At 40.2% G+C, this 24117-nt stretch overlaps 1 protein-coding gene across 2 annotated transcripts in view; it reads left to right on the forward strand.

Moving 5' to 3' along the window:
• The first annotated feature begins 14922 nt into the window (after positions 1–14922).
• SIK2 (salt inducible kinase 2) overlaps positions 14923–24117 on the forward strand; it is a 126741-nt gene continuing 117546 nt past the window's right edge. For both annotated transcript variants that reach the window (XM_025355509.1, XM_025355510.1), the window contains exon 1: positions 14923–15220. In XM_025355509.1, coding sequence (XP_025211294.1) covers positions 15086–15220 — 135 coding nt within the window. In that variant the 5' untranslated portion in view covers positions 14923–15085. The remainder of the gene's footprint in view (positions 15221–24117) is intronic.

Here is a 24117-nt window from a genome sequence, read left to right on the forward strand (position 1 = left end):
AGAAGTTATTAATTTTAATATAATCAGATTCATTAATATTTTCTCTTATGGTTGGAGGGTTTTTTGTGTCCTTAATATATTCTTCCCTAGCCCAAAATCAGAAAGACATATATTTTCTAATAAAATTTATAAAATTTTACTTTTAACATTTAAGTACTTAATTTATGTGTTTATTTTTATATATGGTATGAGGTAGGGATCAATGTCATTTTTTCCATACAGATTTTTTTTTTTTGAGACTGGATCTTGCTTTGTTGCTCAGGCTGGAGAGCAGTGGTGCAATTGCAGCTCACTGCAGCCTTGACTTCTCAAGCTCAAGCAATCCTCCCACCTCAGCCTTCCGAGTAGCTGGGACCACAGGCCATATGCCACCATGTCCAGCTAATTTTTTTGTAGAGGTGGGGTTTCACTATGTTGCCCAGGCTGGTCTGGAACTCCTAGGCTCAAGTGATCCACCCATCTTAGCCTCCCAAACCGCTGGGGTTGCAGGTGTGAGCCACTGCACCTGGCCTAGCCATTTTTTACAAGTCCATTTATTGAATAGTCCCTCCTTTCCCCATTGATCTGCCACACCACTTCTAGGTGGCTCATGTCTGTAATCCCAGCACTTTGGGAAGCCAAGGCTGGTAGATCACCTGAGATCAGGAGTTTGAGACCAGCCTGGCCAACATGGTGAAACCCCATCTCTACTAAAAATACAAAAATTAGCTGGGCATGGTGGCACACACCTGTAGTCCTAGCTACTTGGGAAGCTGAGGCAGGAGGATCACTTGAACCTGGGAGGAGGAGGTTGCAGTAAGCCAAGATCATGCCACTGCACTCCAGCCTGGATAACAGAGTGAGACTCTATCTCAAAAAAGAAAAGAAAAGAAAAGAAGAAAGGAAAGAAACAGAAGGAAAGAAAGAAAGAACAAACATATATACATGGGTCTGGTTTCTGAATGTTCTACTTATCCAAAGTTTTGTATATTTATTTTAGAACAAATCCCACACTATTTTTATACACTATAGCACTATTTTCATATACGATTTTCAAAGTAAATCCTGTCATTAGTAAAACAAAATTAGATTAATAAACATTGTTTATTATGCTTGTTTTATATTTGTTAATTTTGTTAACCATCTGATCTAAAATATTTGCTTCTGGTGGCATCTATAATCCAAGTTGTTGCTTTATTTGAAGTAACTGTACTCCTGAGATGTCTCATTACTTTGGCTTGTGAGTATATATTTCTCTGATGGTATCAGCTATTCTGTCTGAGCATTCGTAATGGAAAAAAACAGTCTGTGTCAACATCCAGTGAGCTCAAGGAGAGGGGAAGGGACAAGCACTAGGGTGGAGAGATCCAAGCACCAAGCACCAGACTATTATAATAAATTGCTTAGGGTGGATATCATGCCACCGAGCAACTCTTCAGGTCAGGACCCTACCTTTAGACTCACACTATCCTCCATCCCTCAAGGAGAAGCAGTCAGAAGAGATGGCATTTCTGGATTGTAATTCACCAGCCCTAGGGGATGGAGGGTGTGGTGCAGTGGGAGAATAAATGCTCAAGGTCATCCAATCCCCACCAGTTTTCTATTTCTAAACTCTGGCTTCTGTTCTGTCCTGATCGTTATCCTTGTGGACACTTACATCAGCAGTCTGAGCCTCTGCTTTTAATTTCCACAGAAGTCTCCTGCCCCAGGCAACAGATATACATCCAGATATACATACACATCCACACGTATACACAGTACACACATGGAAATCCACATACCAATTCAAAACAGGTCCTCCAAGATTGATCTTGAGGCATGCAGCTAATTCTTTATCTTGGCAAAAATAATTGGGGGTTTAGAGTTTACATACAGGACAAAATTGTGAAACAAGTATCCCCTGGGACCTGAGCTTTACTAAGACAACCCAAGATTTAAAATCTCCTTCACAATACTTACCTATCTGAGCCTCCCATCCCTATCATCCCCCAAAAGTTACTGCTCTGTTCTTTGCTTTCTTCGTATTCCATTCATTGAAGCTTATCTCTCCCCTATGCAAATACCTAATTAACCCAGTTGCTATGGTCTGAATGTATGTGTCCTCTCAAAATTCATGTGTTGAAACCTAACTCCCAAGGTGATGATATTAAGAGATGGGACTTTTGGGAGGTGATGAGGTGGTGAGGGTGGAGCTCTCATGAATGAGATTAGTGCCCTTATTAAAGAAGCTGTAGAGAGACCCCTCCCTGTCTTCCATCCCATGAGGATGCAGCAAGAGGCATATCTATGAGGCAGACAGCGAGCCCTCACCAGACACTGAATCTGCTGACTCCTGGACCTTGAACCTAGCCTCCACAGCTGTGAGAAATAAATTTCTATTACTTATAAATTACTCAGTCTAAGGTACTGTGTTATAGCAGCCAGAACAAAGTAAGACACCAATCATGAAGCTAATGGAAAAAAATCAGAATAGCAGAGAGGAAGGAGAGGCTTTTTCTCCAGGTGAACTAAGTACATTTTAGTAGTGGCTTCTGGAAGACTGCCACACTTGCTTTGTTTAATCCAAAGGAATAAGGCTATGTAGAAGGGAAGTAGCAGTGTACTGGAGGAGATATTTTACATAAATATAATCTTTCAGCTTTCAAATCTCACTGTGTAGAATTACATCTCCATAATATTAATTCCTAGTAATGCTTATAAGCGAACAACAATTATAAGTCAATTTTTCCCATTGCAAGTCTCATGGGTCACAACATGCATCATGAATGAGCCCATACTGGACCTCACATAATATGGTCCCCCTCCCCTTCAGCCCCATCTCTCTCCTCCCCCATCACTACCCAGCTGGAACACTTGCAGCTTTTTCTCATCTCAAGATACTCAGACATTTTGTCCCTGGTAAGGCTCCCTCCACATCTCATCTCCTCACTCTCTCCTGCTGATTCTTCCCATGTTCCCTTAAATTTTGTTTCCTGAGGAAAACTTATTGACCCCCAACCCCAGACTAGATCAGGACTCCTAGGAAGTTATTTTCTTTTAGAGCATTTACTACAGTTATGAATATGTAAAAGAGTGAAATTGGAGTAATACACTGGAAAGCAGAAAATAATGAATTTTTATTTAGTTTTTGAACACATACATATTAAGGACTTGCTATGTACCAGGTATTGTATTAGATACTAGGAATACTGTGGAGAAAGAGGCAGACCGCTTTATCTCACTTTAATCACCCTTTCTTGAGGATATTTCTTGGGTCTTATTACTATCTAGAACAATATCTAATTCAAATATGCCAGCATAGTAGATCCCTTCTCAAGATCTTTCATGTCCCCTCACTCTCATCTAATTTAAGCTCCAGACTCTTTTTTTTTCTTTTAGAGACAGGGTCTCACTCTATTATCCAGGCTGTAGTATAGTGGCATAATCCTAGCTTACTATAGCCTCGAACTCCTGGACTCAAGTGATCCTCCTGCCTCAGCTTCTTGAGCAGCTAGGACTACAGGCACGAACCACCATGCTTAGGTCGCTCCAGACCCACCTTCCCTCTACCTTCATCTAAAGCCTCCTATTCCTCCATCCTCACACTGCCTGCAGATATCTGCTTCCTACCTCACAGAGGAAATAGATGCCAAGGTTAAACTTCCGGCACTGTGCACTACCCACTTACCAGCAGGCAAAGCTACCCTTGCTTCTTTCTCCCATCCATATCAGAGTAAAAGAGGGGTCTCCCTCCTGACTAAAAAGTCTCTTCTGTTGTATTCTCTTACCCTCTATAGGTTATCTCTAATCACCTTTATTTCAACCTTTCTCTTTTCTGGCTCTTTCCAGAAATGCTTAACTCTACCAGTTAAAACGCACACACACACACACATTTTCATACACTCACACTCACACACACACACTCACACATACACTCACCACCAAACTTCTCTTGACTCTACATCCTCTTCTATCTTCATTCCTTCACAGACAAATTTTTTGAAAGAACGATCTACACTCATTTTTCTTCATCACTTCCCACTCTAGCTTGGCTTCCGCCCCCAGGACTCTGAAAGCCTCTGCAAAAGATCATCAATTATCTCTTTGTCACTAAATCCAGTGAATTCCTTTCAATCTTCATCTTGCTTGACATCTTTTCAGAGACTGAAAGTACTCCTTCCACTTTGAAATTCTCATTTAAGGTCTCTTTTCCCTAGATTTTAAGGTATTTTTCCCTATTTATCCATTCTCCTTGTTTCTCTGGTCTCTACACTTTGGTGGGGAGGGGATGCTTCTCTTTATTTGCCCACTCCTGTGGTGCTGAATAAATACTGTAGGATTTTCCCGTCTCTTTCTTTTTAAATTTTCTTTAAGAGGTGAGGTCTCACTACGTCACCCAGGCTGGAGTGCAGTAGCATGATTATAGAGCGTTGCTGTCTTGAACTCATCTCAAGTGATCCTCCCACCTTAGCCTCCCGAGTAGCTGGAACTACAGGTGTGTGCCACCGAGCCCAGACTCCTTCACTCTTGATACTCCCATTGAATGATACCACTCACATCCTTGACTTCAACTATCAGTACTACCAATCTCTATATTTTCACCCTAGATTTCTCCTCTGAGCCCCAGAATTATGTATCCAGAGCCCATAAATGGCAATGCAAAACATTTGACTCCTACCACAACTCATTTGGCTCCAGCATACAGACATTATATATATTGATCTCTGCAAGTTATTTAACAGTCTTTTATTACATCCTTATATATATTAGGCTCTAATAATCAGAGGAATAAGGGCTAAATGTCTAAATGAAATAGATTATATGCTCCCTGAGGGCTGGGACCATATTTCATCTACCTTTGTACGGTCAGTCCCAGCAGAGTGAATGGCATGTGGTAAACTCTCAGTAACTGATTGCATCTGTTCACTCCAGTCAACAACCTGGGAGCAATCTTCAACATCTCTCTCCCTTCCATTCCTCACATCTTATCATGGGCACAATTGGAATTTATCACTTCAGCAGTTTCCTACCCAGTTGCAACTTCAGAATTTCTCTATAGAGGGGTTTAGGAGCAGCCATCTGGCTGAAGGGACAGAGAAGGCCTCACACGACCTGGTCCTACCTGTCTTCCAGTTTTATCTATGGACACTGTCATCACTGAGTCTAGATGTTCACAACTGATGACAGTTACCTGAGCATATCATGTCACTTCCTACCTTTGGGACCATTGTTCATTCTGTTTCTTCCTCTTCAAATGCTCATCCAATCTTTTTTCATCTGGCTCTTACTAGGCCTTTATAATTCTTTTTAGCTTTCATCTTTTGGAAACCTCCCCTGAAGACCCTTAAATTGAGCTGAGTGCCTCTCCTTTGAGCTCCCCGTCCAAATCTCTCATCTTAGCTCTCACCACATTACATTAAAATTGTTTGTGTGTCTACCCTCTTCACAACAATCTTCTGAGGTAGGCACTATTATTTAGCACTACTTAACAGCAATTCAAGCAGAGAGAGGTTAAGTAATTTCCCCAAGGTCACCAGCTAGTAAGTAGTAGAGCCAAAGTTCACACTTAAGCAGTTGGATTTTACAACTCCCTCTCTAAACCATAAAATTCTCAAGGGCAAGGACTGTGTCTGACTTATGTTTGTATGTGTCTACCACGGTGGCTAGCACATGAATGCAATAAATGTCAAAATAAACAGTACTTGCTGAATTCTGCTAAAAAGTTTTGGAATTTCAAAAATTACTAAGATATGATCCTTACCTTAAAAGAAGTTCATGACCTAGTAGAGGTGGGAAGATTAGTAAAATACTCCAATAATAGACAGGAATGAACTAAAAGGAAAGTAACTGAGAGTTAAGTAGCTTACACATTGAAATATTGGTATTAGAATGTCAAGGTGCCTCTTTAAAATCTTTTTTTTTTTTTTTTTAGACAGGGTCTTGCTCGGTCGCCCAGACTGGATTGCAGTGGTGCGATCTCAGCTCACTCCAACTTCTGCCTCCCAGGCTCAGGTGATCCTCCTGCCTCAGCCTCCAGAGTAGCTGGGACAACAGGTGCGCACAACGACACCCACCTAATTTTTGTATTTTTAGTAGAGACAGGGTTTCACCATGTTGGTCAGGCTGGTCTCGAACTCCTGACCTCAAGTGAACTACCTGCCTCAGCCTCCCAAGGTCCTGGGATTACAGGCATGAGCCACCACACCTGACCCCTGTTTAAAATCTTTTCCCAGAAGCATGAATATAGAATCTTCCTATAACTCAGTTATATGAAAAACCTAATCAGGCACACTGGCTCATGCCTGTAGTCCCAACTACTCAGGAGGCTAAGACAGGTGAACTACTTGAGCCCAAGAGTTTGAGACCAGCCTGGACAACATAGCAATACCTTGTCTCAAAAAAATAAAGGTAAAAACAACAACAACAAAAAGAAAAAAAAAATCAAATGAAGGTGGACCAATAAATTATGGAAGTTAAACTGGAAGATGTTTAGTGACCACGTCTAGGACTGTGGCCCAGGCTTTGCCCTATTTACCAGTTTACCGGTCCACAGTCTTGAACCTACTATGAGCAATACACTCGTACTAGGAGTGATAATACAAAGAAGACTCCAATAAAGATATAGAAAACATGTTGGTGGAATCTGTGGATAGCTTAGAAAACTAACAATTAGCTAGTATGATAGGTGGCAAGCAAATAATCAAAATGATTATTTTATCTGGAACAAGGAGCAAAATCAACAAGATGACATTTTAACTACCAGAATTTCCATTTATATTTTTAAAAAATTGATTGCCTAAGAAAATTATAAGAGTGATGTAATACAATAATAATTGTTATTTTTAAAGACCCAAGGGTTTTAGTTAGCCTTGGTCTTAACTGTGGGATGTGGCTGCTAAAACGACAGCTAGCCCAATTTTTGGCTGAATTAATATGAACATGGAGTCCAGATCAAAGGAGTGACTGGTCAATGGCCAGTATTCTGTACTGCTTAGACTACACCTGGGCTACTATGTTCTGTTTTTTGAACAGTATTTTAAGAGAGACATTGACAAACTATTATCTGGAGAAGCACAAAGATAAGGGTAAAAATAGTCAGCTAGACAGCGAAGTTGGGAATGTTTTGCCTGGAAAACTAAAGAAAGAATATGAGAATATGTGTGTGTGTGTATGTGCACGCGCGCGCGCGCGTGTGTGTGTGTGTAATGTCTTGCTCTAGAGAAAAGAACTAAAATCTATAGGCAGAAGTTAGAAGCAAATATGAAACCAATAATAAGGAAGCGCTTTCCATTGACGCCAACTGTCTGACAATAGATTGGGTTCCTGCATGAAGCAGTAAACCAAGGCTTAATGTCACCCATCAAATATTTAGAAATTTATGTTTCAGATAGGAAGATGGACTCATATGATACTCTTTAAGATCCCTTTCAAACTTACGGTCCTAAGAAAAGCTGTCATCTGGGAGAAGATACATACATTTGAAATTATTTTAAAAAATTAGAGAGTCATACATTCTTCATTGAGAGAAGATCCATCACAGCTAAAGCCAAACTAGGGCCTGATTAGCTAAAGACCTCCCTCTTAGTCCTGCTTTTGCTGCATTCCATAAGTTTTGGCATGTTGTATTTTCATTTTCATTTGTCTCAGGATATTTTTTACTCCCCTTCCCACCTGCCTTTTTTGAGATGAGGTCTCACTATGTTGCCCAGACTGAACTTGAATTCCTAAGCTCAAGCAATCTTTCCTCCTTGGCCTCCCAAGTAGCCGGGATTACAGGCATGCACCACACCTGCCTCTGGTTTCCCTTTTGATTTCTTCTTTGACGCATTGGTTGTTCAGAAGTGTGTTATTTAATTTCCACGTATTTGTGAATTTTAAAATTTTTCTTCTGCTGATTTCTAGTTGCATTCCTTTGTGGTCAGAAAAGATACTTGGTATGATTTCAGTCATCCTAAAATTTTTAAGACTCATTTTGTTACCTAACACATGATCTATCCTAGAGAATCCTCCATGTGTGGTTGGAAAAAATGCGTATTTATATGTAACCATAAAAGACTCTGAATAGCCAAACCAATCTTGAGCAAGAAGAAAAAAGCTGGGGGCCTCACACTTCCTAATTTCAAAATATATTACAAAGCTACAGTAATTAAAACAGTATAGTACTGGCATAAAGACAGAAATACAGACCAATGAAACGAAATAGAAAGACCAGAAATAAACCTCCACATATATAGTCAACTGATCTGCAATAAGAGTGCCAACCATACAAAATGAGGAAAGGATAGTCTCTTCAATGAATAGTGCTGTGAAAACTGGATATTCACATGCAAAAGAATGAAACTAGACCCTTATACTATATAGAAAATCAGCTCAAAATGGATTAAAGACTTAAATGAATATAAGACTTTAAATTATAAAACTCCTAGGAAAAAATGTAGGGGAAAACCTTGATATTGGTCTTGGCAATGATTTCTTGAATATGGCATCAAAAGTACAGGCAACAAAAGCAAAAATAGACAAGTGGGACTGCATTAAACTAAAAAGCTTCTGCACAGCAAAGGAAACAATCAACAGAGTGAAAAAGCAACTATGGAATTAGAGAAAAAGAATTGCAAGCCATATATGTGATAAGAGCTTAATGTCCAAAATATATAAGGAACTCCTAAAACTCAGTTGAAAAAAAAAACAACAAATAACCTGATTTTAAAATGAGCAAAGGACTTGAATGGATATTTCTTCAAAAAAAGATACACAATTGGCCACTAGGTATATGAAAAAGTGCTCAACATCACTAATCACCAGGGAAATGCAAATCAAAACCAAAATGAGATAGCATCTCACACCTGTTAGTGTGGCTATTATAAAAAAAAAAAGATAATGAGTGTTGGCAAGGATATAGAGAAATCAGAACTCTTGTATACTGTTAGTAGGAATGTAAATCAGTACAGCATTATGGAAATCAGTATGGAGGTTCCTCAAAAAATTAAAAATAGAACTACCATATGATCCATCAATCCCACTTCTGGGTATTTATCCAAAGGAGTTGAAATCAGGATCTTGAAGAGATATCTGCACTCCCATGTTCATTACAGCATTATTCACAATAACCAAGATAAAGAAACAACCTAAATGTCTATCAATAGAGGAATGGAAAGAAATACACACACACACACACACACACACACACATATGCACACACAACAGAATATTATTCAGCCTTAAAAAAGAAGGGAATCCTGCCATATGCAACAACATGGATGGACCTGAAAGACATTATGCTAAGTAAAATAAGCCAGTCACGGAAGGATAAATACTGCATGATCCCACTCATATGAGCTATCTAAAATAGTCAAGCTAATAGAAACAGAATAGAATGGTGTTGCCTGGGGCTGGGGAGTAGGGAGAAATAGCAAGTTGTTCAATGGGTGTAAAACTTCAGTAATTCAAGATGAACAAGTTCTAGAGATCTAAACAACATAGTGCCTATAGTTAATAATATTGTATTGTACACTAAAAAATTTAAGAGAGTAGATCTCAAGTGTTCTTACCAACCCCCGCCCAGCCCCCCGCCCCTGGCACACACATGGGAGCAGGGGGGAGCTTTTGGAGGTGACAGATATATTTATTACTTTGATACGGGTGTATGCATATGTTCAAGCTCATCAAATTGTATACATTAAATATGTACATCTCATTATATATTAAGTATACCTCAATAAAGCTATTTTAAAAATAAAAGTACTAAAGAAAGTTTTCTAAACTTCAGTCCTCTAGTTTATTTCCATAATAGTACCTTACATGTAGTGGCATCCACATGTTCTTTATGTGACTGATTGATGTTTGTTTCATGAATAGCTGTACTTTACACTAATAAGAAGCCCTTGGAATGAGCACAGGTCAGTGATTTGGATTTTCTTGTGTACTTTCTGTATTTGTTAATATAAGAGGCAAAGTATTCATTCTAGCTTTGTAATCTATTTTTTCTAAGCAAAGTTGTCTAATAAAGATTTCATCAGTTTTTTATTTGAACTAAATCGAAATCCAGGCCTAAGCCAATTTTTTTTTTTTTTTTAGATGGAGTCTCACTCTGTTGCCCAGGCTGGAGTGAAGTGGTGCAATCTCAGCTCACTGCAAGCTCCATCTCCTGGGTTCACGCCATTCTCCCACCTCAGCCTCCCCAGCAGCTAGGATTACAGGCGCCTGCCACCACACCCGGCTAATTTTGTTTTTGTATTTTTAGTAGAGACGGGGTTTCACCATGTTAGCCAGGATGGTCTCGATCTCCTGACCTTGTGATCCGCCCCCCCTAGGCCTCCCAAAGTGCTGGGATTACAGGCATGAGCCACTGCACCCAGCTAAGCCTATTATTATATTGACTTTCCTTCAGTCCTGAAATGATAAAACAGTAAAAATGCAGATATTGTTCACGATCAAGGAGACAAATGGTACCTATCTTTTTTCAAGTTCACAGGCTGTCTGCTTCAGCAAAATAATATACAGCATTGTGAGCCATGAAGTCTTCTTTCCTCACATTTCAGATCACTTTTTCATTACCTCTTTGCTAACTCCTCTCCTCATTTCACATTTTTATTTATAATCCACTTTATTCTAAGTATGTTATATAATTAATTCTTAGTCTCTCACTGTCTTACTTCTTTCTCGGTGTACACCTTTTTTACCTTTTGAAGTGTTATGTTAACATTTTTTAACCAACTCAATGCTAAATATCATAGACTCACAGCATCAGCTGGGAATGCTGCATCTGAAAGCTCAATCAAAAAGGAATTTGGTGACTAGAATGCTCTACCTCACTGATACCAAAACCAGAGATGGAAAAGAAAGATGGGGATTGTAAGATGAAGCTCTCTTTCTTCTCCTTCTCCCTCTTATCTTTTATTCTTTTTTCCTGCGGATTGTGTGTGTGTGTGTGTCTGTGTGTGTGTGTGTGTAGGGAAAGAGAAAGAGGAGGAGAAAGAGGGAGAGGAAAAGGAAAGCAGGAGTTGAATAATATTAATAATTGCTAAAATATATACAGCTATCATTTAATTGGAAACAAAAGTACATAAGAGACATACAGGGTTGAAATAGGACAGGGATGAGTAGGTCTTTTGGATTAAGGAAACAGAGTTGAATCACAGAATCCAAGATTGCAGTATTCTAAATTAGTCCACATATATGTGTTTCTTCAGGGTTTCATTTACAGCCTACCAGTAACGCTGAGTAGCACACCCACTACATTTCCACATGAGTAAGGCTGATTTTTGGCACAGCCCCTTCTGTCTCTTCCCTCTTTCTGGTCTCCTGTTCTCTAACTTGTAGACAACCAGTATGCTCACACTGAACTCTGGCTTTCCAAAACCTTTTGGTACTCTCTGTCTTTCCTTTTTCTTCTTTCCAGCCCCAAATCAATTCTTATTCCCAGACTGTGCAAGGAGGTGTTTGGCCTGGTTATCTAATTTAAATACTCAAATGATCCATTTCCGTTCAACAGGTATACTTTAAAGGATAAGGCTGTTCACTGAGCGGGCCTCCATGAGTATTTTCTAGTTCTTGGGTAAGTGACTTTTCATCAGATTCCCAAAGGAACCCACCCCCAGAACAATTAAAATACAATCATCTGACTGGGCGCGGTGGCTCACGCCTGTAATCCCACCACTTTGGGAGGCCAAGACGGGCAGATCACAAGGTCAGGAGATCGAGACCATCTTGGCCAACATGGTGTAACCCCGTCTCTAGTAAAATACAAAAAATTAGCTGGGTGTGGTGATGCGTGCCTGTAATCCCAGCTACTTGGGAGGCTGAGGCAGGGGAATTGCTTGAACCTGGGAGGCAGAGCTTGCAGTGAGCTGAGATCATGCCACTGCACTCCAGCCTGCTGACAGAGCAAGACTCCACCTCAAAAAAAAAGAAATCATCTAAGTGGCAAAATGCACATGGTTATTATTTTTGAACTGGTATACATATGTAGGTTCCTAGCCTAATTAGAATACCTCTCACCTAGTTAGAGGACCACTCATATACCACACCTATCAATCCAGAAATCTGATCAGTCTCACAGCTTTCTCCCATTTCTCCCCTCATGTTTGCAAACAACATACCTCATGGTAGAGTAAGGTATTGCTTGGGGAGAGTGAAAAGCAGAAGCACAGTGAGCAGTGGAGGGCCCAAAAGCCATCTTGCACTAAAAATAAAATAAAATAAAATAAAATAAATATATATATATAAATTTTTAAATAAAATAAATACACAATATATTAATTTTCATTAAAAAATTAAAACTACAGAAAAGTTGCAAGAATGGTACAACAATCTACCATATACCCTTTTACCTATTTTATCAATTTAACATTTTGCCACATTTGCCTTATCTATCTGTGCTAAACTACTTGAGAGTAAGTTGCATATATCAGAATTTTTTGCTTTTTTTTTTGTTACAGTCTCACTCTGTCATCCAGACTGGAGCGCAGTGGTATGATCTCAGCTCACTGCAACCTCCGCCTCCCAGGTTCAAGCGATTCTCCCACCTCAGCCTCCAGAATAGCTAGGATTACAAGCGAGTGCCACCACACTCGGGTAATTTTTGTATTTTTAGTAGAGACAGGGTTTTGCCATGTTGGCCAGGCTGATCTTGAACTCCTGACCTCAAGTGATATGCCCATCTCGGCCTGCCAAAGTGTTGGGATTACAGGTGTGAGCCACCACGCCTGGCCAAAAATTTCATACCTAACTAGTTTAGTGTGTATCTCTTAACAAGGGATACTCTCTCTTATAATCACAGTACAATTATAAAATTCAAGAAGTTTAACACTGAAAGAGTATCTTATCTAATATGTAATCCATATTCAAATTTCAGTAGTTGTTCTGATACATTCCTTTATAGCATGTTCTTCCAAGATCACATGTTGCCTTTAGTGCCATGCCTTTCTAAATCCCTTAAATCTAGAATGGTTCCTCAGTCTTTCTTTGACTTTCATGACACTGATGTTTTTTAAGGATACAGGTCAGTTGTTGGGTAGAATGTTTCTTAGTTTGCATCTTTCTGATTGTTTCTAGATCATAATATGCATTTTTGACAGGAATACTACATAAGAGATATTGTAACCTCAGTGGCTCACGTCAGGAGGCTCATCATGTCATTTTATCATATAATTGGTGACATTAACTTTGATCATTTGGTTAGGGTAATGTCTGTCAGATTTCTCCACTGTAGAGGTACCTCTGTTAACCCTTTATCATGAATAAGAAATCCAAAGACTGTGCAAATATCTTGTTCCCCAGCCAAATTTTACTCAATGATTTAAACATCTATTCATAATTCTTGTCTGAATCCATTATTACTGTAATGGCTGCCAAATGATTTGCTAATTGTCATTTCTTCTAACATATATTAGTTGGCATTCCACCGTCATTTCACTTCTCCCCCCTTTATTTTTCTATTTAAAAGTTTAAAAGTAAGTATGCTCTACGATTCTTTTACAAAATTCAATGTGTTAGAATCAATTTCTGTCATTATTTATTCATTTATTGAGACAGAGTCTCGCTCTGTCACCCAGGCTGGAGGGCAGTGGCACGATCTTGGCTCACCGCAACCTCTACTTCCCGGGTTCAAACAATTCTCCCTGCCTCAGCCTCCCGAGTAGCTGGGATTATAGGCGCCCACTACCACGCCCGGCTATTTTTGCATTTTTAGTAGAGATGGGATTTCACCATGTTGGCCAGGCTAGTCTTGAACTCCTGACCTCAGGTGATCCGCCCACCTCGGCCTCCCAAAGTGCTGGGATTACAGGCGTGAGCCATTAAGCCCGGCCCATTATTTATTCTTGATACCCAAATTGTCTCAGATTTGGTAAGGCGGGAGCACCTTGGAGCGATCTTTCTTTTGACGTATCTTCCTTGACCTAGCCAAGAAATCTCCTTGCTTTAAGGCACAGGATCTTTCAAGGGCATTTTATACTTCCCCTGTCTCTGCCCTCGAATGAGCCATCTCGCCACGGAGTCTGGCTCCTTTAGGTGGAAAATGGTATTTAGAAACCAAGATATGAAGGCACATGATACATTTCAGAATATTGAAGTGTCACTGTCCCTATTTCCTTCAGTCACATTTGCAAGCGTGGTGTGATTTATAATCCTACCTCTACCATTGCCTGTGTGACCTTGGCAATTCCCTTTATTCCTTGCGGTCTGCTTCGTCCTTTGGGGGAAAAAATTGGATTAGAGAAATATTTTTAACCGTTTTCAGGGTCACCAACACGTTTGGGAATCTGACAGAAGCTACGGGCCCATTTCTCCAGAGACATGCTCACATAAGCAAAAACTGGCCTGTGTTTTAGGGGGTTCCGGACTTCGAAGTTCGCATGAGGCTCCAAATCTCTGGATTAAGTGATCTCCAAGATCTCTTCGCGCTGACATTGACATTCTGTGAGTCTATCAGCGACCGCACTGCTGTCAGAATGACTCCTCGGAGACATCAAAATGTGGAGGGTTTTGTTATATATAGCAACGAGAAGAGAAAAAAACACAAAGAAAGGAGCCTGTGAGCAACGCATTGCTCAGCCACAGTTCTTTGCCGGTGCCAAATTTAGGGCGCGCTGTACTTGTAGGTGAGAGGTTTTGGCGGGAAGGACCCCGGGTGGGCGGAGAACGCCGGGGCGGGGAAGGAGATCGCAGGCCGCATCCAGGTCTCTGCACCCCTACGCACGGTCCGCCAGGGCTCGCTCTTGCCCTTCGCCTGGAAGGCCGAGGACCGTAGCGGGCCGAGCGGCGACCCCGCCCCTGGCAGCGGCGAGGCGGAGGGGCAAGGGGAGGGCGTCTGAGCCCGGAAGGAGCGCGCCGGCCAGGCCCGCGCCCCTCCCCGCGCGCCGTCCCCCACTCTCCTGCAGCCGACGTCGGCGGTGCTTCGGTCGCCATGGTGACCAATCCAGGCCCGGGCCCGCCCCCGCCCCCCTGCCCCGGCCCCCTGACGTCGGCGCACGTCAGCGGCGGCGCGCGCCTGGCTGGGCCCTGCGGAGCGGGAGGGAAGGAGCGAAGGAGCAAGCTGAGCGGCCGTCGCCCAAGCCAAGCCGCGCTGCCAGCGCTCCCGCTCGCCCGCCCGCGCTCCTGTCCGCCGTGTCTAGCAGCGGGGCCCAGCATGGTCATGGCGGATGGCCCGAGGCACTTGCAGCGCGGGCCGGTCCGGGTGGGGTTCTACGACATCGAGGGCACGCTGGGCAAGGGCAACTTCGCCGTGGTGAAGCTGGGGCGGCACCGGATCACCAAGACGGAGGTGCGGCCCGGGGCTCGGCGGGAGCGTCCGAGGCGAGGGTTCGGGAGAGGAGCTGCTTTACCGAGAGGGGCGGCCGCAGTGGTGGGACTGGGGAGACCCGAGAGGCCGCCTCACTGGCGGAGGCGAGCGGGCCTGGGACTGTGAGGACCCAGGAGGTGCAGGGGGTCGGTGAGCAGCGAAGGGATCGGGCCCGGGCACCCGGAGCCGAGTGTCGTCCGACTGGAAACGCAACCAGCCGGGGCTTAGCTTTCCCCTACGCCACCCGCGGTGGCCACCCGGAATTTCGCCCAGAGCCCCCCACCCGAGCCGTGACCTGGTCTGTGGCCTCCGCTCCGGAGCCCAAGTTCCGCGTCTTCCCTGCTTTCGGCTGGGGGTGGGGTGGGAGGGGAAGTCTCGGTGTTCCCAGGCTGCGCCGTGAGAGACGTCGCCGGCCCGAGGAGGGGACCGCCTGCGCTTGGGCTCCGCGGATGGGGGATCGTGCGGCCCCCGTGACCCCGGTGCCCCTCCCCTACCCGACGAGGAGGGGCCCGGTGGCTGGGAATGCCCCCACGGCCACTGACCATCTCTTTCCTTCCTTTTGGCCCACGGTGTCTCTGATTTGGTGTCTGGCTAGCTTGATCCCTTGCCTGGGGCATTTCCATTTAATGCTCCAGACAATAGAACTGGTTAAAATGGTCATCTCTGCACTTGCACAGTGGGTGGGTTGGACAGAAGTCTAGGGTTGTCCCTGTACCAGGTGTGTATTCTGGCTGTAATACGCATTCTTTAAACCATATTAGATTCTGCCTCTACTCATAAAGCCCTCAACTGCTTCCTGACGGTGAATCCTGCACCCTCTTCATTGCACATTCTAATGCACCGCACATATTCTCTCACAAGTCTCTGTTCTTACCTAACCCGCCCCCCTTCCTTCCACTGCCTCAAGCTGCTCTCCTCAGGGTCTCTATTTTAAGATGTGCAAATTAAATACCTTAGAAGAACGGTAGAAACAAAACCATTCTTTAGAATAAAACCTAGTGGTTTTGACGTACTCTACTCTGCCTTATTGTAGTTCCTCCTGGAGTTTCATCCTTTTCCTGTTTGTTTGCCCTCCAGTTTTGGTCCTATTCTGCTTTTTCCCTTGTTAGTACGAATGTACGAGAGTTTGAATGTAGAATAAAGTAGGACTTCTTTTCAGAATGACTTATGTAAGGCGAAGGGCACTGGCAAACCTGAGTGATTTTTGGAGTTGCAGTTGTACTTAGAAGTTTTGCTTAATCCCATTTCCAAAAGGAAGGGGTATATGTCATTTTGTCGTCTTTACTTTTTGCCTTCCCCTGCTGGTCCTGAAGCAGTCCAAATCTTTTAGAATCAGGACCAAGGTCAGATATTTTATTCTCACAGATTTACCAGTTAGCAATTTAAATTGTAATGATAATGGTAACTTGACTAGAGTGATATTGCTAAATCTTTGCATAGTTTAATCTGATCCCAGCATTTTTTAAAATGAAGAAATTGGTTCCATTCCTCTGAAGAGCCATGGCCTAATGCCATGCCATTTCCCTTAAAGTTACATAAAAGAAGGCATTTTAAATGCATGTTTTATGAGTCCTTGCTTAATGACTTTCTAAAAACAAACACATTGTGAGTTATAGAGAGGTTCTACAAAACTTTTGAACTATAGTATATCGTGTGGGTTGAATTCCAAATCCATCAGTTCATAATATTTTTTTCTCAGCTCTTACTGGGATTAGTAGCAAGATTTAATTAAGTCATCTATTACTTATCAGGTCAGATTTAGTTAATACAGTAAGAGCTGCTTAAGTGGAGTGACTGACACTTTCTCTTGAGGTTGACAATTCAAATGGTGTCCGTTTTAAACTGATATATCTTAAAGAGCTAGGGGGCACTATGGAGTAATATCGTGGTTTGGCTATCAGAGTGAGATCAATGCATTCATTTGTAATTGAAGCAAGCACTGGTCAGATGGTGAAAGAGGATCAATCCTAAATCGTGTGTGTAGTATATATGTGTAGAATTATTTACGTTAAATGCTAAATGTTTAGTCCACAGAACCCATTTCCCTGTGCTTTTCTAAAGAAGCTGTTATTAACATATAAAAAAAAAAAGTGTGAATGTGAATTTGAGATGGGTGAGTGTGAGTATCTGTGGAGATTTGGTGGGTGTGATTGGAGATATTAAGGTAGAGAGGGATACATGAAATGTCAAAGCAATCGTTGAACAGAAGAGTTCTCTAGATCTCTAGCTTGTAAAGTTGCTCTGATTTTTTTTTTTTTTTTTTTTTTTTTTTTTTTTTTTTGAGACAGAGTCTTGCTCTTGTTGCCCAGGCTGGCTGGAGTGCAATGGTGCCATCTTGGCTCACTGCAACCTCTGCCTCCTGGGTTCAAGCGATTCTCCTGCCCCAGCCTCCCAAGTAGCTGGGATTACAGGCGCTCACCACCATGCCCGGCTAATTTGTGTCTTTTTAGTAGAGACGGGGTTTCACAGTGTTGGCCAGGCTGGTTTCGAACTCCTGACAAGTGATCCACAGCCTCGGCCTCCCAAAGTGCTGGTATTACAGGCGGGAGCCACCGTGCCTGGCCCAATTGTTTCTTAAAGTATTCCATGGGATTAACAATTCCATTGTTAATGAAGTTTTTTTACAGCAGTTATTTATCCTTATTCGAATTCACTGGAGAAATGTTTGTGTGTTTTTGATAAATACAACTACCTTAAAAACTATAAGATGTTTAGTAAAAACTTTTGTTTTAAATTGAGTTTTCATTGCAGAATATACTACGGTAGTTATAGTGGAACAATGAATATGGTATAAAAATAATATCAGCAAAATATCCCAATTATTGACGATAAAAGTTTCTTCATATACTGTGCTTTAACACAGATACAAGTTTGTGTGTTTTAAAACTTAGAGGTTCTAGGCCGGGCGCGGTGGCTCAAGCCTGTAATCCCAGCACTTTGGGAGGCCGAGGCGGGTGGATCACGAGGTCAGGAGATCGAGACTATCCTGGCTAACATGGTGAAACCCTGTCTCTACTAAAAATACAAAAAATTAGCCGGGCACGGTGGCGGGCGCCTGTAGTCCCAGCTACTTGGGAGGCTGAGGCGGGAGAATGGCGTGAACCCGGGAGGCGGAGCTTGCAGTGAGCCGAGATCACGCCACTGCACTCCAGCCTGGGAGACACAGTGAGACTCCGTCTCAAAAAAAAAAAAAAAAAAAAAACAAAACTTAGAGGTTCTTTTTCCCAAGTTTGACCCTCAGGCAAATTTTAGGACTTAATCATCTATGTAATGAGCAATTGGACCCTTTTATTTTTAACTGGTTCTTCTCTGTTTCTTGTTTTATATCACTCACAAATGATGTATTTCTACAGAACTTGGGAGATTCAAGTCTGTTTCCCTTTTAGGAAAAAAAATAGTAGACAAAAGAGATCTTCATTTTGGTCGAATCTATCAAACAGTTTAACATTGTTTATGAAATATAATTACATCATCATCTGAAGTGGTATTGTGTTTGATCTCTATGTGAATTTTGCACCCAAAGGGGAAGATAGGTGGGGGTAGAATCCAGCTTCCTAATACACTTTGTAAAGGCTTTGTAGTATTCGTTTGTGGTTTACGAATTAGAGATGCTAATTTTATAAAATTAGCATAATGGGAAAAGAATAATAGCATGTAAGCTGTTAAACTTTGAAGCAGTAGTGGTTGCTTGTTTGCTGTTCACTGAGTGTCCTTGAGTAGTTTATTTTATCAATACTGTACAGTACTAGGAAATAACTTTTTCCTTCTAGTTAATGGTGTAGCTAGTTTTTTGTCTCTTAAGTAAAATTCTAGAAAAGCCAATTGTATCCTTAAATGTTTTTGTATTCTGTTTAAGAAATAGTTTCTTTCTTGTTGCTCCCAGGACAAAAGAAAGAAAAATAAAGAAGTAGTGTCTTACTGTAATATAAAAAATAAAGAAGAGTATAGTGAACAAAAAAGTATACATATAATTCCTCCACCAGTGGGAATAACCCATTCTTAACATTATGGCACTAGTCTTTTTATTTAAATGCATTTTTTCCATAGATGAGAGCACATGGTACATGTGTATAAATTATGTTGTTTTTTTCTACTTAATATTATAACCTAGGCATTTTGCTTAATATATATAACTTTATAAAAACATTTTTGTTAGCTGCATGGTGTTCTACCTTGTGGATGAATATCATTTTACCTAACAATTCCCTTATTAATGAATATTATGTAATTTTCAGTTTTTGTTTATAGTAAATAATTTGCAGTGAATATTTTTGTGTCTATAACTGAGTGTGCATTTTACATTTTTTTTAGGGAGGAGGCATTGCTGGTAAAGTCCTAAAAGGAAATTTCCTAAGTAACAAGGTATTATTTTTACATTAAAGAGTAGTGTAATTTTATTACCAAATCTGTCATGTTTATTATTGAAAAATTTAAAAGTATAAATAGGAAGCCAGGCTAGATGGCTGACACCTGTAATCCCAGCACAGTGGGAGTCCAACGCAGATGGGTTGCTTGAGGCCAGGAGTTCGAGACCAGCCTGGTCAATATAGCAAGACTCTGTCTCATTAAAAAAAACAAAAACAAAAAAACTATAAATAAATGAAAAGAATTCCCCATAAAATCACAGCCCCGGAGATAACCATAACTCGTTATTTTCAGACCTTTTCTATAATAGATAACTTGAGTTTTCAACACCATATGTCTCATATTGCTTAGCTAAAGAGCGTGTAAATGTATGGTCTATGGAATCATAAAGATATTTCAAAGAGGTTCTAAAAATGACCTTATTAAAATGGCATGTGGGTGTCAGGCTGCTTATTTACCCTTAAGAGAACTTGGAATGCAAAACTGATAACAAGGACATTCTGAAAACTGTATTTGTTTGCTAAAAAGCCTTCCATGTGCATTTTGGGGATTTTATAGTTAGGTCTAATTCTTTACTACCTTAAAATGTAAGATTTTTAAAAGGTTTTCAAAATTGTTAAGGTATTAAAATTGCATTTTTATAACAAAGTTAGAAACAAGAAAAAGGCATATTACACCCTGATTATGATGTTTCTTGAAGAGAACTCATTTTAAAAATACATTTGAATTTTCTATTTTGTTTTAAAATTTTAAGACTCCTTTCAGTAGTCTTGGTATTAATCTTGTGCTGTGAAATATTCCAAAATTTCAAGAACTGTACTATGTGCAATGGAAGGACTTGTTACCAAATGACTCAATCACTAATATTTGTATCTAGTCTTATGTATGATCTTTAATTGTGTATTGAAATAAAAATTATATGTGTCTTGGAATATATATGCTTGCATAGAATTTTTCTCTAGTCTTTTTGCACCCCGGACAAATAGTATTTGTCAAATTATTCTGCTAACTGTTGTTCAAAATGATCTGCTCTTTTTTGGGAGTGGGAACAAACATGCAAAATAAGAGTTGTGTAAATGTTTATATTCTGTAGAAATTTTAACTTTAACAGAGTTTAATGTGTTCTGATTTTAAACCCTCTGGGAAATACTATCTCAGTACCAGTCAATTAAGAAAACAATTATTTGGAAATAACTGAAACTAGCCTATCTTCTTGGATTCACATGATGACATCTGATTTATGACCCACTGCTGATAGCAGATTCATTTCCTTGGAGGCAAATGCATTCCAGAATTCATTAGAATATCATTCTTTCCACTTTCGTGTACCTAGTACCTCTTCTACCTTCCACCTCCATCTTTTCAAAATAAATTATATAAAACTTCCTTTATTCAGAACATTGGTGTAGAATACTTTCCCATCCTTCACAGAGAAATAGCCTATATATCCATTTTGAGATATTAGAACATCAAAAGATAAACTTGGAAATTCCATCAGAAACTTCATTTAAAATTTTTTTAACATACTTTAAACAGATTAAGAGATGAATATTGCATGAATTAAACTGAGAAACAATACTAAAATTTATTTTAAGTTCTCCTTGAAAGTAAACATAGTATTTATATGGTTTCCCCCAGTTATAGAAGTCAATGCATCTTCATTGTAAACATTGTTGAAAAGCCCAAAGAAGAAAATTAACATCCTTACTTCTACTCTCCAGACCCAGAGATAATGTCTGTTAATATTTGGTTCATCTTCTTCTAGTTATTCACATATATTTTATATGTATGTAATAAAATTGATGTCATGTATACATATAATCTGTGTTTTTTACTTAACGTGTTGTTAACATTTCCCTAACTTTGAAAACTATGTAAAGCATGGTTAAATAGTATTTGTGTATTTTTGACTATCCATATTTTATTTAATCAATTTCCTATTACTGAACATTTAGTCTATTTCTCTCTTGCTGTCTCTCTTTCTAAAATAATTTTTCAGAGAGCATCCCTCTACATACATCTTTGTGCATGTATCTGATTATTTCCTCAGTGTAATTGCATAGCAATGGAATTCTTGGGTCAAGGAGTATGTACATTACCTATCTTATGACGTAGGACGCCAAATTACCCTCCAGAAAAGGAGTGCCTGTTAATTTTCACCAGCAAGAACTCATATTTTGCAGGAACATTATTTTCTAAATCTCTGCCAGCTTGATAGCAGAAAGTAATATTCTTTGCTTCTTTTAAATTTTTTCTATTTTTATTTTTTAATTGACAAATAAATGTTTATATTTTCTGTTACTTCAATTGGCATTTCTTTGATTACTTTGTACAGTTTTATATGATGATTGCATTCCTTTTATAAATTTTTTTTGTCCTTTGACCCATTTAATTGCATTGTCTTTTTTGTTGATTTGTTTAAATACTTTTTAAGATAGGGGATTATTTTTAATCACTTCTTTTATCATCTTAAAAATTCTCAGTTTAATTTTTGCAGGTATATAACTATCAGACCATTTACCTTTCTCCCAATCTGTTTTTCTTACCCACTATTGCAAAAGTCAAATCAATTTTTTTGGGGGCATGGGGACAGGGTCTCACTCTGTCGCCCAGGCTGGAGTACAGTGGCAAGATTACAGCTCACTGCAGCCTCCACGTCCCAGGCACAAGTGATCCTCCCATGCTCAAGTGATCCTCCCACCTCAGCCTTCCAAGTAGCTGGGACTGTGGGTGCACACCCTCACGCCTGGCTAATTTTTAAATTTTTTTGTAAAGACAAGGTTTTGCCATGTTGCCCAAGCTGGTCTTGAACTCCTTGGCTCAAACAGCCCTCCCACCTTAGCCTCCCAAAGTGCTGGGATTACAGACATAAGCCACCATACCCAGCCATCAAATTAAATCCTAATGAGAATGTATTATTTGAATAATTTTAAAAGCCAAATTTACATTGGAAAAAAAGTCTGCTTTTTATTCATTCTGAGAGGGTAGCTAGATAATTCTCTGTTTTACTACTCACTTTTACTGCTTTCAGAATTTATTTCATTATAGACCACTCAATCACACTTGCTTTTCAATCGGATGATAGGCTAGTAGGTTGTAATTCTACCAATGATTTGTTATATAAGCTGAAAGGTGTATTTATTTTTTAATTTCAGAGGTCTAATGTATGGTATGGTAGAGCTAATGCTACTTGGTACTTCAGAAGGACAGTGTAGAATTAGTATATTAGTAATAGGACTGGAGTAAATATTATCTAAGACAAGAAACACATGTTAATCCCTTCTTATTTGTTATTAGAAGAATAGCTCTTATTGTGTAACTTCTTTATAAAATCTCCAAAAGCTACTTTTTTTGGCTTTCATCTGTGGATTTATAGAATCAAAAAGCAACGTTTGTATGTGTGGTTTCTTTAAATGAGATTAATATTTCTTTTATGAGAAGTTGTTTTTCTAAAATCAAAAAGGATAGGCCAAGCATGGTAGCTCACGCCTGTAATCCCAGCACTTTGGGGGGCCAAGGCAGGTGGATCGCTTGAGACCAGCGTGGCCGACACGGTGAAACCCCATCTCTACTAAAAATACAAAAATTATCCTGGCATGGTGATGCACGCCTGTAATCCCAGCTACTCGGGAGGCTGAGGCAGGAGAATCACTTGAACCTGGGAGGCAGAGGTTGTACTGAACTGAGATCGCACCACTGCACTCCAGCAGTGACAGAGCCAGGCTCTGTCTAAAAAAAAAGAAAAATACCAAAAACAGGGATAACAGTTTGAAAAATGAAAAAATTCAATTTATTCATCAGTTTAACAGTTTTTACATTTCTGCTCTTACATTTAATTCCTTGTCCTCCTATATAAAATTTGTATTTGACAGTTGTTACTTTCATATGTGTTTTTAAAAATTTCACAGTTAGAAACATTTCTGTATATGTCTTAATATTTAAATCACAAAATAGCCATTTTCTAAATTTTGAAAATGAGAAAATGAAAACTAATATTTTTCAGATGGAGAATTAGTATATGTGATAAATAACTATGTCATTGTTCTGGGTTTTTTCTTATTAGAAAAGTAATACATGTTCACTGAAGAAAAATTGCACAGAAGAGTACAAAGCAGTTTATCGCCATCTTTTTCTACTCATACCTTATGCTGAGACTGCACTGATATCTCAGTTTTCTAATACTCTATTGATTATATGTACACATAAGGCTGGGTGAGGTGGCTCACACCAGTAATCCCACACTTTTGGGAGGCCAAGGCAGGAGGATTACTTGAGCCTAGGAATTTAAGACCAGTCTGGGCAACATGGTGAAACCCACTCTTTCTTGACCAAATGTGTATATTTATATATATGTATACACACACACACGCACACACACACACAAATTAGCACAGTGTGGTGGTGCACACCTGTAGTCCCAGCTTCTTGGGAGGCTGAGGTGGCAGGATCATTTGAGCCTGGAAGGCAGAGGTTGCAGTGAGCTGAGATCACACCACTGCATTCCAGCCCAGGCA

The sequence above is a fragment of the Theropithecus gelada genome, chromosome 14 (assembly GCF_003255815.1).
Source record: "Theropithecus gelada isolate Dixy chromosome 14, Tgel_1.0, whole genome shotgun sequence".
NCBI classification, from domain to species: Eukaryota; Metazoa; Chordata; class Mammalia; order Primates; family Cercopithecidae; genus Theropithecus; species Theropithecus gelada.